Below are 13,581 nucleotides of genomic sequence, written 5' to 3' on the forward strand. Positions count from 1 at the left end.
GAAGTCATCTAGTAAAGGGTAATAAGCCAGTGTTGATGTGACACTGTATGACAAACTAAGGACTAGAGAACCATAAAAGCACTTTACAAGCTGACCCCTACTTAAGTTATGACACTCATGAGTGTGAATGTGCAGAAAATAAGGTGTGCTCTACTACAGAGAAAAATCATCAGCATTAAGGGCTTTTCATCTTTACGAATATTCTAGGTGTGTTAAATTTAACTGTTCTATTAAATTTCATTAAATCAAAATGATGGGAATGTAAAGATGTCAAAGTTGAAGCTCACAAGATGCAATTACAGGGTCTTAGTGCACATTAAAGTAACCAGGCCCAAATGCAGTTAGTATATAAAATAGGAGACTTTCAGCATTGCATTCAGAGGGACCGACTTGTAGCTTGTTCTGCACTCTTCGTAAGATCTCACATTCCAATCAGTTCTGCAAAGATGTCTCACCACTCCGGACATGGCAGCCACGGGCACAGAAACTTCACCTCTTCCTCAGCTTGTTTACCAGCTGTGAGCAAACACAGCTTCGGCTCCATCGCTACTAAGAAAGTCTCTGTTGGCCACAAGATGGTTCCTTCATATAGCAGCAAAAGTGTCTACAGTGTTGTGTCCGGTGGACATAAGTTGTCATCTGGGCTGAAGGCTGGGCATGGATATAGTTTTGCTGGAATTGGACATGGACTGAGCTCTGCTAGCTATGGATATGGTGGATCATTTTGCTCCTCTGGTATTACACCAGTTACCGTTAACCAAAGTCTCCTGGCCCCTCTCAATTTGGAAATTGATCCCAACATCCAGAGAGTCAGAATTGATGAAAAGGACCAAATTAAAGGACTGAATAACAAATTTGCTACTTTCATAGATAAGGTAAGATATGTAATGTTTGCAGTAAACCAGGATTGTCTGAATTTAAAGTAGATTTCCTTCACTGCCATAGCTGAAGGATCTGCAAACTGACTGAAATGACAGTAGATCAGAGTTTATTGTGTTATATATTCAGCTCTTGGCTCTTGTTTGTTTAAGTGTGGGTAATGTGTTGCTGAACTGAGACACATTGCAATACAATATATCTACATCACACATTATAATCAATAGTTAGAGAAGAACTACCTAAAGGAAACGTGTCAGGTAGGCATCTAGGGGCTTCCATTGCCTATTTACTTTTAAGGTGCAAACTCCAAGGCTACTATTCTTGTCATTACTTTACTACTTAATGAGTGAATAATCTAAAGCCAGCTTTACTGGCTGCATATTTGTGCATTTTTTTTCTGTGTGCCAATTCACACCTTTAATCCAGCACAATTATGGAGAATTCCATGCCACAGTGGCATCGCTAGAGAAATTATAGGCCGTGTTCTACTAATACTTCTCTACCCTGTAAGCTGGATGACTCTGCTAATTTAGAGTACAGTTAATTAAAGCTAATACAGAGGTAATAAGGATTCATGCTGCCATGTATTAAATGCATGTATTTATACCACTGATAAAACACATATGGCAGTATAGCACCTACATTCCTTGTTACCAAAAGAGATAATGCACATACTTAGAAAGGTGGAGGGGACGTGGCACAGTTACTTTAACTGCAATATTTTTATGGAATGTTCATATATAACTTTCTATGAGTATAGGTTACCACCATCGGAACAGGCAAGAGTCACTGGGAGTCCAACTGTGATATAACTTTGTCTTTTATTAAAGCAATTCTATCATAACACAAACCTTTGATATAGTGGACTTGCATCAAAAAAATATGAAGTTATATCACAGTTGGAGTGCTGGTGACACATTTACCTATTTTGCTTGTGACTGCGTCACCATCCACATGTCACTGTAGCACCCACCATGTATTCTGGGATATACCTGTCAGCAGCATGGGATATGCACAATAGGTTACCACCATGGCAACAAACACCATTTAACCCTTTCCTTGTAATAAATACATGAAAAGCTAGACACTTAGGAGGACAAGATTAATTATTTGGCACTCTGCATTATAACATTAAATTATAGCTAGTCAAAACTTTTATTTTTTATTTTGGATAGAAAGGAGAAGTTTTAAAACCCCTGTCAGATATGTATTGCTGTCTACTACTTGCTGTGGGAGATCTACCATCTCTACATGTCCTGGTGACCACTGGAACAGAATAGATGGGAAGTCCTCCAATGGGCACATCTGTTCTAGAGACAAACAATGTGATTTCCTCTCACTTTGGAAAGATTTACTCTCAAAGAAGGCAAATTTCCCTCTTGGGAAAAAATTAAAACAACCTGACAACCCTTGCCTGTGCTATACAAGCAAAGAAAATGTATAGATATCATTCAGATTAAAATAGTGAAAGATTTAGGTTTAGAGTGAAGCCCTAAGTTATTATGTAACATTTATATAAGTAAAACATTTGTTCCTATGTAGAAACAGCTTGTGCACATGGTTAATTACTGATTTCCATTTATGACAGGTAAGATTCCTAGAACAACAGAATAAGATGCTGGAGACCAAGTGGGCACTTTTGCAAGAGAAGAAACCTGCCAAGAGCCACATTGAGCCCCTGTTTGAAGCTTACATCAGTAACCTCAGGAAACAGCTGGAACACCTAGGAAGTGAGAGAGCTCATCTGGAGGCAGAAAGAAGAAACATGGAAGATGCAGTAGAGGAATTCAAGAAGAAGTAAGAACCCTGGGGCTGCATTAAGTATAAATATTACCTAGAAATGTGTGCATTATTACCTATAGGTTTAAATAATTACAGGCAATCAATTTAGCCTGAACTGGGCTGGGTTTATACTTTTCTTCACCCCAATGTCAGCTGTCTTATGCCTCCCCTCTGCTACTCCCAACAGCTGCCTAGCCTTAGTATCACATTAACAGGATCAAACGTCTGAAACATACAATGCACACTAAAGCTATGGGCAGAGAAGCTGAAAGAGAAAAATTGCTTAATGTCAGCATGTCTATAATTAAATAGTGGCTATGACCATTGCCCCATTCTTCTAGCAGTTTGCTTCAGGTGTATAGACCCAGTCAGCAACAGGACATGTTGTACTGTTGCTGGCAGCCATACTACCCTTGACCATGGCCTATATTAGCTTTGCAGAAATCTGGCTCTGATTATAATGCATGGCAAGATGAGCTGCTATGTTTGAAAGTATCTGAGAGTTGGCTCATTTCTTGTGTGCTGCTTTGTTTTAATTTTAGGCCCTGATTAGATCAAATTGCCAAGTTCACTTATAAAAATTGTATCAAAATCTGCTGACATTGTCAAATGTACATGTTTGGCAAAATAGCAAAAACAGTGTTATACAAAATACTTTTTGTGTTTAACTCAACAGGTATGAAGAAGAGATCAACAGGCGCACAGCTGCAGAGAATGAGTTTGTTGGGCTTAAGAGAGTATGTACAGACAAAGTTTAAATATTATGCTACCATAAAGAACACAAAGGACTTTAACCACTGGTATTATTTACCTTCTAGGATGTTGATGCTGCATTCATCAATAAGGCAGAACTGCAATCTAAAGTGGACTCCCTCACCGATGAGATCAACTTCCTGCGCGCACTCTTTGATGCGGTAAATTTTGGTTTTCTTGTAGTTAGGCCCAGCAATATATCAAGCCCTGAGGCTGCACTATACTTAATCTTAAAGGCTTTCTTAAAAAAGTAAATTTAAACTTTAACCTGCTTTCCTGAGAAAAGGGGAGCTTATATACCAGCTCTTATAGACTGCTTGTGTCCACCCAGTATTTCTACTATATCATGATGACTAACAGCACAGCTTTACACACCTCCGCTACCCACCATAAAAAGCTAAAAAGGAGAAGTGCTTATAAACATTCAATTTTTTTTATTCTTCCACATGTGCATGACTGCAAGAGACACTATCAACAGTAAACGCTTTCCTAACACAAATAGTTGTAGTCTGTTTGAGACTTTGCGATTATATAATATAGCCAGTCACTATAAAAATGGCACTTAATGGATTCCTTTAGTTTTCATTTGCTTGTTTTCCTTTAGGAAATTGCTCAGCTCCAAGCTCAGATCTCAGATATTTCAGTTATTGTGTCCATGGACAACAGCAGAGACCTGGACATGGATAGCATCATCGCTGAGGTCAAAGCTCAGTATGAGGAGATCGCAAACAGAAGCAGATCTGAGGCTGAAGCCATGTACCAGTCAAGGGTGAGTCTGACTTTAACATGTAACTAATCTGTGTCTAAATTTGTAGGTCTTCCCAACACAACCTGTAGTGATGATCATACACTTTTCAATTCTGTTGGTAATTTTTTCCATCAGCTTTTGCAGGATAGTTATATCTTTAAGATATATTATCTGATGATGAGTCATTGTTTTGTACCAAGATAAATTAAGAGATCCATGTTTGTAAGAATATTTTATCTTACTTATTTAGCCTGTGTTTAAGACACATAATGAGGACTTGTAACTTTAGAAGTTGATATTGTTTATGTCTAGTTCCTCAGATATTATTAGATGGTCTTTCCATCACTTATTTATCTGCTGTAGATGTCAGCTACTAATCTACAGATTCCACTCCATTCCTTGGTTATGCTACTCTTTATTAGGCCTGGTTCACACATGTACATTTTGTAGCGCGTTCAACGCTCTACGAACGCTCTACAAAACGCTCAAACATGAAAATCCCATTGTTTTCTATGGGTATGGTTCACACCTTGCCGTATTTCAGCCCGTCTGAACGCACTACAAAACGGCCTACGCCTGAAAAGGTACATGAGCTTCTTTGCGGCGTTTTTGTCTCGCGTTTCCATTGGGATACAGCCAAGTAGCCCTGGGAAACGCACGTTTGTCGTGGCAAAAACGCGCGTCACGAAAGCCGCGCCGACAAACGCGCATTTTCGATACGCCTAGGTCTGAACAGAGCCTTACTGTGCTGTTATCCACAGTGCGGGAAGGAAACCTACTAGCAGAGTTGCTTTGTAGTATGTAGTTAGTAGTTTCTGTGTCTCCCTTTTTTCATTCTCCCATAACCTCTTTAGACTGATTGTGTCATTGCATAACTAATCAAGGCCACATCAGTGTAACATCCAGTGACTCACCACATTTCCCTCCATCACTGTTTGAACAGACAACAAATTCTCTAGTCGAGGACAGGATGACAAATGCTGATGTAATACATTAGCCAAAGACTTACATTATGGTAGAGCTTGTGGGGCATGCAAGTGATATAATGAATAATAATTATAGTTTAAAAATATGAGGTTGGAGCCTCTTCCAACAGCACAAATACTAGAACGAGTACTGCTAAATGGCTAAAATAACTTTACATTTTCTATTATGCTCTGACCCTGTATCGAAAGAGTAAATATTAATACAACAAACGAGAAAAGAAAAGATATAACAAATTTAAAAGGATGAAAGAAGTCAAACCTAGTCCACTTCATGACCAGAACCTCTGTATTCATTTCATGGTTTAGGAATAGGATGTCCAACAAGCTCATATTAGTATGATGGTCAGGTGTCGACACAGAGTTGCATGCTGATGTGATTTTTAGTGAAGTATTTGTTTTGGATGGTCTTTTTCTTTAAACCTATTAAATATTGTTGTTCTTTCCTAGGTAATCTAGGACTCCCTAAAAAACTGAAGCTGCATCTTGCTAAACTCTTTTTTTAAAGTCTGCAAATTCAAGACTTTGTTTCCTGTGGTTTGGTTCCTTCATAACTTCTCAAAATTATCTTCCTTAGTATGAGGAGTTGCGAATGACAGCTGGAAAACACGGGGACGATCTGCGTAACACCAAGCATGAAATCACTGAACTCACCCGCCTGATCCAGAGACTGAAGGGTGAAATCGAGAGTGTCAAATCACAGGTAACATTACCTACTACATGTATAGATTCTTTTTTATAATACATTGGCCCATTGTTAACCGTGGGATTCTATACTGTAGATGAGTAACTTATGATTTCAAGAGGCTATCTAACCGAAACAACAAATTCTTTTACATTTTAATGGTTTCAAGTATAAGACAGATTGATAGATAGTGTATCTAAGCATTATTATAGTAAGACGTGATGATCATGTATTTGAAAAATATAGCTTTAAAAAGTAATCAACACAGATTGGTTAAAAGTCTGACCCTTGCAAGGATTCGGATTTAGTAATGTTTCTGCATTATTGAGTGCAGAATTTATTTAATTGTAAGTATGAGTAAGCAACATTCCATCTCTGGAGTGGAGGGGCAGAGAAGCTGCAGGAACCTGTCAAGCAGCCAGATGGGACCGAGGTTCAGGTGAGTATATCTTTGTTATTTTAGACTCTAGCACGCTAGCACAAAAAAAGCACTGAGCCCTTGCAGCGTGGGGGTAGCCCCACACTGCAAGGGTTAAGTTTTATTCTGCCTGGAGTTCTTTAATCTCCATCTCCAGAGAATTGATAGAGTCCTATTTACTTGCATAGCAATCCTAATTTCCAAACTATTCTAGTTTTCAAACTACCTGCATAAAACCTGCAGTTTTCAAACTACCTGCATAAAAAAAATACAGTATGCTGACCAATTCTAGGACCCCATTTCTGCTGGGCCCCATAAGAAGTTGCATGTTTTGCAATGGCTGTAAGTATAATTTTGAGTGTGTGCATTTGTCAGGACAGCAACTGTCAGACCTCCAGGGTCCTTTTGCTGTAACTAATACCATGAGTCATCCTTAAACTAGCTAAGTAAAGCTAAAGAAGAGAGTAAATATAAAGCTTTCAAAGGCAACCTAGATAATTATAATAATGATTTAATGTTCAAAATCCAGGATAAGCCCAGTTGATACAGGTTCTCTTTAATGTGATAAGCTGAAGCAGCAGATCTGTAAGTCCTATGATATACCCTTTTATTTGAGATAATGAGCACAACAACATAGAAGAGGTGGAACAGGTTTAGATGCTAGGTGAGGCATGGGAGAGCTTGTAAAATGTGATGATTTGACATTACTCACAAAGTTACATTGATTAACCTTGTCATGCATACACCTTTGGTTCAATTCACACTCAGCATGATACTTCACTATGTGCCATTCAGATATAATTGTCTAATTTGAGTGAATGCATGTCTGTCTACAATCTTCATCATAGATACAGTTTAGACTTTTAGTTTAATTGCTTTATCTTCCCTGGTTTGAAGATACACTCCAGTCATAATGGAAAATAAAACCTTGGGCAGCATACAAAGAGCTCAGCTCTCATCTTCAATTTTTCATCCAGGCATTGCTGTAGTGCACTGGGCTATCCTATCCCTCTTCCTTTTTCTGTAACCTAGTGATTTGTGATATACAGGAGAACTCTTCCTGAATCCAAAAACAGATGTCATTTAGTTTGCTAAAGAACATATAACTTAAAATACAGTTTTCAACTTTTTTTCATTAGTTTTTTGTATCTCAGTACTGCTAATCTCCTTTAGTGTCCTTTGGCCACTTCACATCTACATGCACTCACTCCAACATCAATTGCACATGCTCTTGAGCCAGCGTTTCTACATGAGTGAAGCTGTCAAAAAAAAAAGCAATACTAGTTCAGGTATCACGTTAGTGGTAAAAATTCCCGTGCAATTTCCTGCTTAATCCTGCAGGGGGCGGTGTATACTAAACTATGGCATGACACCAGTCAAGGTACAAACATACTGCACAAGCATAGAGCCAAATCAAATCTATGCCTACATAATATCATTACATATAGTTTATGTAATAGATAGTTACTTGGCAGCAGTGATTAAATATGTCCTGTTATATTCGGCAGGAATGACATAAGAATATATGTGTTTCACGTGGAATGTGCTACATATTATGGACAAATCATGTATGATAGAAAAAATATGGGTTCCTGATGGAGGACACATTTACATAATCATATGCCCTTAAAATTATGCTGTTATGTACATTAGATAAGAAAATTGGGATTTATTTAGAAGTGGCAAAGTGAAAGTTCCCTTGGCATAATTAGGTGTTGTATCCTATAATGTGCAAGCAAAAATCCTATATTTTTTAAAATCTATTTGGCACATGATTGGATAGTAAAAGGAAACACTGCTAAATGATCATTAACTTTGCTATGTATCATGTCATATTTTTGTCATCTAGCGTGCCAAACTGGAATCTGCCATAACAGAAGCAGAAGAACGTGGTGAAGCTGCTGTCAAAGATGCCAAGCATAAGCTGGCTGAGCTGGAGGCTGCTCTACAGAAGGCCAAGCAGGACATGGCCCGCCAACTGAGAGAATACCAGGAACTGATGAATGTCAAACTGGCTCTAGATATTGAGATTGCCACCTACAGGAAACTTCTGGAAGGGGAAGAGGGCAGGTGAGTGCAGGTGTTCATGGATTAAATACAAGAATATAAATAAGAGAATGTATCTGTAGACTGACCGATATTATCTGTTTGCTTTTCTTGTAGGATGGTTGGAGAAGGACATGGATCTGTTAGCATCTGTAAGTCAAATAATAATGATAATGATAATAGTAATCTGAAATTTAAATTATGTTAAATTGAAAATGAATTTTATAGATTTGGATGGCCAAATATGAATCCAAATCTCAGTATTGCTTCTGGTGGTTCAAATTTATCTTAGTATCCCTTATAGGATTTTTAAAGGAAGTGTTTTGGGCTGTTTTTGGTCACTTTACCTTATTAGCCACCAACCATCTCGTACAATTTCACATAATTTTCTACTCTGTTTGGGAGCCTGGTTTGGATTGCCAGTGACCTCAATGATACTTCAGGTTAGAAAATTCCACATTTTAGAGGTTTATACATTTTTAAAATGTTTGCACAAACCACAACTGATTGAACTTTTCAGAATAATATAAACTGTAAAAAATACCATAAAATGTTACTATGCTGTTTAGTCCAAATATTGGTGAACTAATTATTATTTAAATTGCATATCTAGCCAAGCAGATTGCAGAGTATGCAGAGTTTATAAAAGTATGCAGAATTTATACAAACTAGTTTTGGTGCACTGTACAGGCTTATACACATACATGATTAATTAATCAAAATGGCAGACCCTGTGACAGGTGTTTTCCTGAGATTGGTGGATGGGGTCACTTCCTTAGAAATAAAGGTGAAAGAGAAAAATAGAATGCACCATTAAACATGCACTCAATCTACATTAAATATGTATTTTAATGGAGCTTAAAGGGAAACAGGCACTTTGCTAAGCACTTGTGGGTATTAGTTACCTTTTCCACCCCTAGCTTTAGGAATTTCTCACTGTGACCAATGGTTCTGCATATGGGTTCTTATAGTAGAACAATAAGAGATTGGGAGATTTAAGCTGATGATGCACTGTTAAAATTTCAGGCACTTTCTGCTAAATCCACTGAAATTCAAACCTTGGGAGGCCCTGTTGGCACCCCCCAAATCCCCTGACTCCCCACCACTCAACAAAAGTTGATTCTCATGTTCACTGAGGCAAAACGAGAAAAATCCCCAGGGTGTATGGGAAACTTTAAAGGAGAACTATGAGGTGAGTGCTTTTCACTCACCTCATAGTTCTAGCCGACCTGTGACGATGAGACTGTCACAGGTCGGCTCAGTAGATCGGGAGGTGAGCGAACACATACCGGCGTTCGCTCACCTCTCGATCCCGTCACGGCTCTCTGCCGTGACAGGGGAGTGGCTGGATTCTGACTGGGGGGAGGGGGCGGGTACAGCTGGCTCTGCCTCTAGCTGGCAGAGCCAGCTGTCAGTCACGCAGCTGGGCGTATCCCGGCATAATTGTCAGGATCCGCTTCAGCTGCGGCGTCTTAGTATACCGCGAGCAGCAGCTCGCGCTATACTGCGACGTCTCAGTATACCGCGAGCTACAGCTCGCGGTATACTGAGCCTAGGGTGACGGGAGGACGCTAGTTTGTGTCCTCCCGTTACCCTAAGGAGAACTATGGGGAAAAGCCTTAACCGAATAGTTCTCCTTTAATACCATTTGGTATGGTATATAATTGATAATACCATTTGGATGCAATCCAGATAAGAAAGAGTGGAGTTCAATAACTTCAGTCCACAATCTTTTCAGGTTTAAAGGGATCATTTAAATTCTTTTTTTACAATTGAAAGAAGAAATAGCAAAAGCAGCACCAAATAGATGGAGATGCCCTCTAATTTTCTCCTAATGTATTTTTACCTAGTATACTTTAACATTGGTTTCTTTGTTTTCAGCTGTGGTTAACAACACTACAGGACACAGTTCTGGCAGCCAGCACCACCACATTGGAGGAGGATTCAGCTCCAGCAGCCTTTCCAAGGGGAAGCACGGACATCACCTTTAGATGGAAGACAGAAAACAGCAATCATTTAGATATCCAAGATGTTCTGTTCCCATTAATTGCACTGTACTGAGCCTGGACAACCTGACCTGTGCTCTGAAACAAAGTTAAATGTCAACATTAATCTCTTCTTGTGTCTATAATACTTCTGCATTCTCTGCATGCGTGTGCCTAAGTGGGTTTTTTGTTTTATTCCAGCTGCCTCTTATGAAATAAAATCTTTATTGTTACTATGCATAACCATGCATTTTCCTAATTTCCTGTAATAAAGCATTAGTTGATTAAAGCAAAATATTCCTGTGCCTGATATTCTTTAAATGCAGTTATCAATACATTTGAGTGTATCATAGGGACTAAAGTCTAGTCTCAAATGCAAGTGTTGTTGTTCCATGATAACATAATCATACTGCAATGACAAAGCACCCTGATCAAAAAAGTCTCTGATGTGTGCACCCAAGGAGGAGATGCCAAAATGTGTAGCCCCTCCCCTCCTGCTAAAACAGATACAGCTTGCATGTCCTTGTGTATATTGGCTGGACCAGTGAAGGAATGACAGCCCTAATGATCCGCTCACACCACACAGCATGCATTGTGTGCACAACCCGCGGGTGTGTGTTGTGAGCGGATGTACTGCCGTGCATTGATCTGCATTGCTAAAACACATTGCAGCGACTGTTTTTTTATTCAACATGTATGTGATTATGTGCTGCAGTGCTTTGTTATGCATTACACTGGGTCGGAGTGCCCTGCACAAAGATGCAACATGTCCTACTTTCTTTAGCACACACCAAAGCAGCTCAGTGTGAACTGAAGCCAAAGGACAGAACTTGTTCTGTGCATATACTGCTGTTCTTACATTGCATTGGGCAATGTTGCTGGTGTAAACACTTCCATGTAAAAACTGAACAAGATGGAGGGAGGTAGATTATTGTGATTTAAGCATAATAAGCATAATGATAATCAAAATCCGTTCTCCATTTGTGTACAAAGGTATCTAATAATGCATTAAAATGGGAAAATGTATTATGACTTAGACCACGTCAACTACAACCGTGGCAAACTAAAGAAGCCAGACATCTAAAAAGACATAGCCGCGCTCTTGAACGACTGTGGTGGAAAATTAGGCTTCCTCAAGACTTCACCCTGTAAAGCTGCCCTCCTAAAATATAATTCCTCCCTCCAAAAATCTTTTCATCAGTTTCGTCAAACTGAATTTTTTTTGTTGCTATTTTGGATTTGGCCACCAGTGATTTCTGCGCATGTGCGGACACCTTGCGTGCGCAACGATGGGTGACATAACACGTCTGTTGGGGGGCACAATTTTCTGTTCTTGCCTCGGGTGCAAAAGGAGCTGGCTACGGCTCTGCCTCCTCCCTTCTATTTCACTCTCTTTCCTTCTCCCGGCTGCTGGAGATTGTGCTCTTCCTTTTGATCTTGTGCTAAACAGGAAGTTCAGGGAATCTGAAGTGAGAGAGTTGGAGCCAGCTGTTTGGAAACATGATGTCTGTAATTGTTTCAGTAACAATTTTGTTTTAAATATTTTCCTGGGTAAAGTATATTTGTTTGACCTGGATTAATGCTACTTTAAGTTATAGAGCTAAAACAAGATGTATATGAGAATTCCTTATCTTTATACTTGTTCAGTGATTTCACAGCTTAGCATTAACTGTAGTAACACTTACAGGGTTATTCACAAAAGGGTGAAGAGTTTGGAGAAGGCAGAAGAGGTGAACAATCTAGGCCAAAATAGCTGATCTGGAAAAATGCTCCAATTCTCCAGTTCAGCTCAATTTCCAGTTTAAAAAAAATGTAAATTACAATTATATATTCTTAGAAACAAATATGATCTTTTTGAACTAATTCTGTGCATACACTGATAACTGGATCTTAGGGTTGAGGCCAATCTTTTTTTTTTTTTATGATTCTTATAATTACAATATTTCAGCTATTTTGTTGGCACTTAATGACACCTTACCCACCTGAGAAACCATCATAGCATGTGATGTAAATAGATTTGTGTCAGTCCGGTACAATGCCTGGATTAGGTTTGATGTCTTACATAAGAATAACATATGAGGATATCTTAGGATTTACTACAATATCAGAATGTATTTTCATTCAATGATTTCAGCATATGTAGTCACTTCTCTAAAGTGAATAAATGGCAGACAATGGGTTTTATTTGAGATTAGAACAGCAGAGTTAATATATATATAAACATTAGACCATTGTTGCTGGTGTTACAATATGTAATGATTTTTGCCTTTCATGAAATTGCGTTGATTGCTACTGATTGCTGTTTTATTGTAGAAACTGTATTCCATTTGTAAAAGCAATAAATAGGGATAAGGTTCTTGTTCAGACCGAATGTTTTGGTCTGTATAACGGTAATGAGGTGTGAGCCCCCAATTCCAATTAGGAAGTGTTGTAAGGATAAGGCTGAATCATATATGAAATATATCTGTGCATTTATGGTATAGATGTTAAAGATTCCTCGCATTCCACAGTCCCTTCAGGCCTTGCCCAGATGGATTTCAGAGTAATCAGATAACGACTAATCTGCCCCTTGATCTTTTTATCTTTTGCAATAACCCAGTAAGTGTTCAAATTGTTTATATTTGGCCCTGCTGTTTATGAGGGGTCTCATAAAGTCCTAATGAAAGCTAGGCACATAATTCCCTTTCTGAGCCACCCATAATTCATGAACGTATCAAAATCAAATGTCGTAACGCACAATAATCTATTCTTAGATTAGCCCTAACTCTGCTCAGCCCTTCTACGCATTCTCCCTGCTTCTTCCAGATTGGCTAGAGGACAGCTCAGGGACACCTCCTAGACTCTAGGGAAGCTGACATCTTTGATCAAATATGGCCAAAGGAACTTTTATTAGTGGTGAGGATTGCAACAAGAGTGGATTGTCTCAGCAGACCATAATTTTTACCTTGGTGGGTGGTCAAGGCTGACGTTCAGTGTGATTGACGATGGATCTGCATGGCTGGGCAATGTGACTGATAATGGTTTTAGACCCTCTGACTTTTTACAATTTGTTGTTCTTTTTAATAAAGGACTTGTCAAACATGTGGGTGTGTTTATTTACATTGTCATTTTTTTTAAGAAGTAAGGGGTACGGGGAGGGAGGGGGGATATCTGGGGCACCCACATTCTGAGAAGATCCCCACATCCTATGGAGAACAGAATATTGGGAAGAGGTCCTTGTTACTATCAACATGGGGCCAATGTGCCTTGCATGAGGGGTAAGGGGGATGCTTTGCTGACCCCCCCCCCCCCCTTTCCCCAGC

The 13,581-nt window shown here is 39.0% G+C and overlaps 1 protein-coding gene across 1 annotated transcript; it reads left to right on the forward strand.

The window, feature by feature from the left end:
* Window positions 1-446: 446 nt before the first annotated feature.
* LOC108797342 (keratin, type II cytoskeletal cochleal-like) lies at window positions 447-10,285 on the forward strand. Its single transcript, XM_018568924.1, has 9 exons — window positions 447-875; window positions 2,468-2,676; window positions 3,338-3,398; window positions 3,480-3,575; window positions 4,019-4,183; window positions 5,723-5,848; window positions 8,098-8,318; window positions 8,412-8,446; window positions 10,176-10,285. Exons 1-9 carry the CDS (start codon window positions 447-449, stop codon window positions 10,283-10,285), a joined length of 1,452 nt encoding a protein of 483 aa, XP_018424426.1.
* Window positions 10,286-13,581: the final 3,296 nt, after the last annotated feature.

The sequence above is a fragment of the Nanorana parkeri genome, unplaced genomic scaffold, assembly GCF_000935625.1.
Source record: "Nanorana parkeri isolate BGI_ZX_2015 unplaced genomic scaffold, ASM93562v1 scaffold1262, whole genome shotgun sequence".
NCBI classification, from domain to species: domain Eukaryota; kingdom Metazoa; phylum Chordata; class Amphibia; order Anura; family Dicroglossidae; genus Nanorana; species Nanorana parkeri.

What these genes read in the sequence shown, in the direction of transcription:
- LOC108797342 (XM_018568924.1), top strand. Translation starts at nt 447, where the DNA reads ATGTCTCACCACTCCGGACATGGCAGCCACGGGCACAGAAACTTCACC. An exon ending in TGCGCGCACTCTTTGATGCG is followed by an intron (nt 3,576 to 4,018) that starts GTAAATTTTGGT and finishes GTTTTCCTTTAG; the next exon opens with GAAATTGCTCAGCTCCAAGC. An exon ending in AAGCCATGTACCAGTCAAGG is followed by an intron (nt 4,184 to 5,722) that starts GTGAGTCTGACT and finishes TATCTTCCTTAG; the next exon opens with TATGAGGAGTTGCGAATGAC.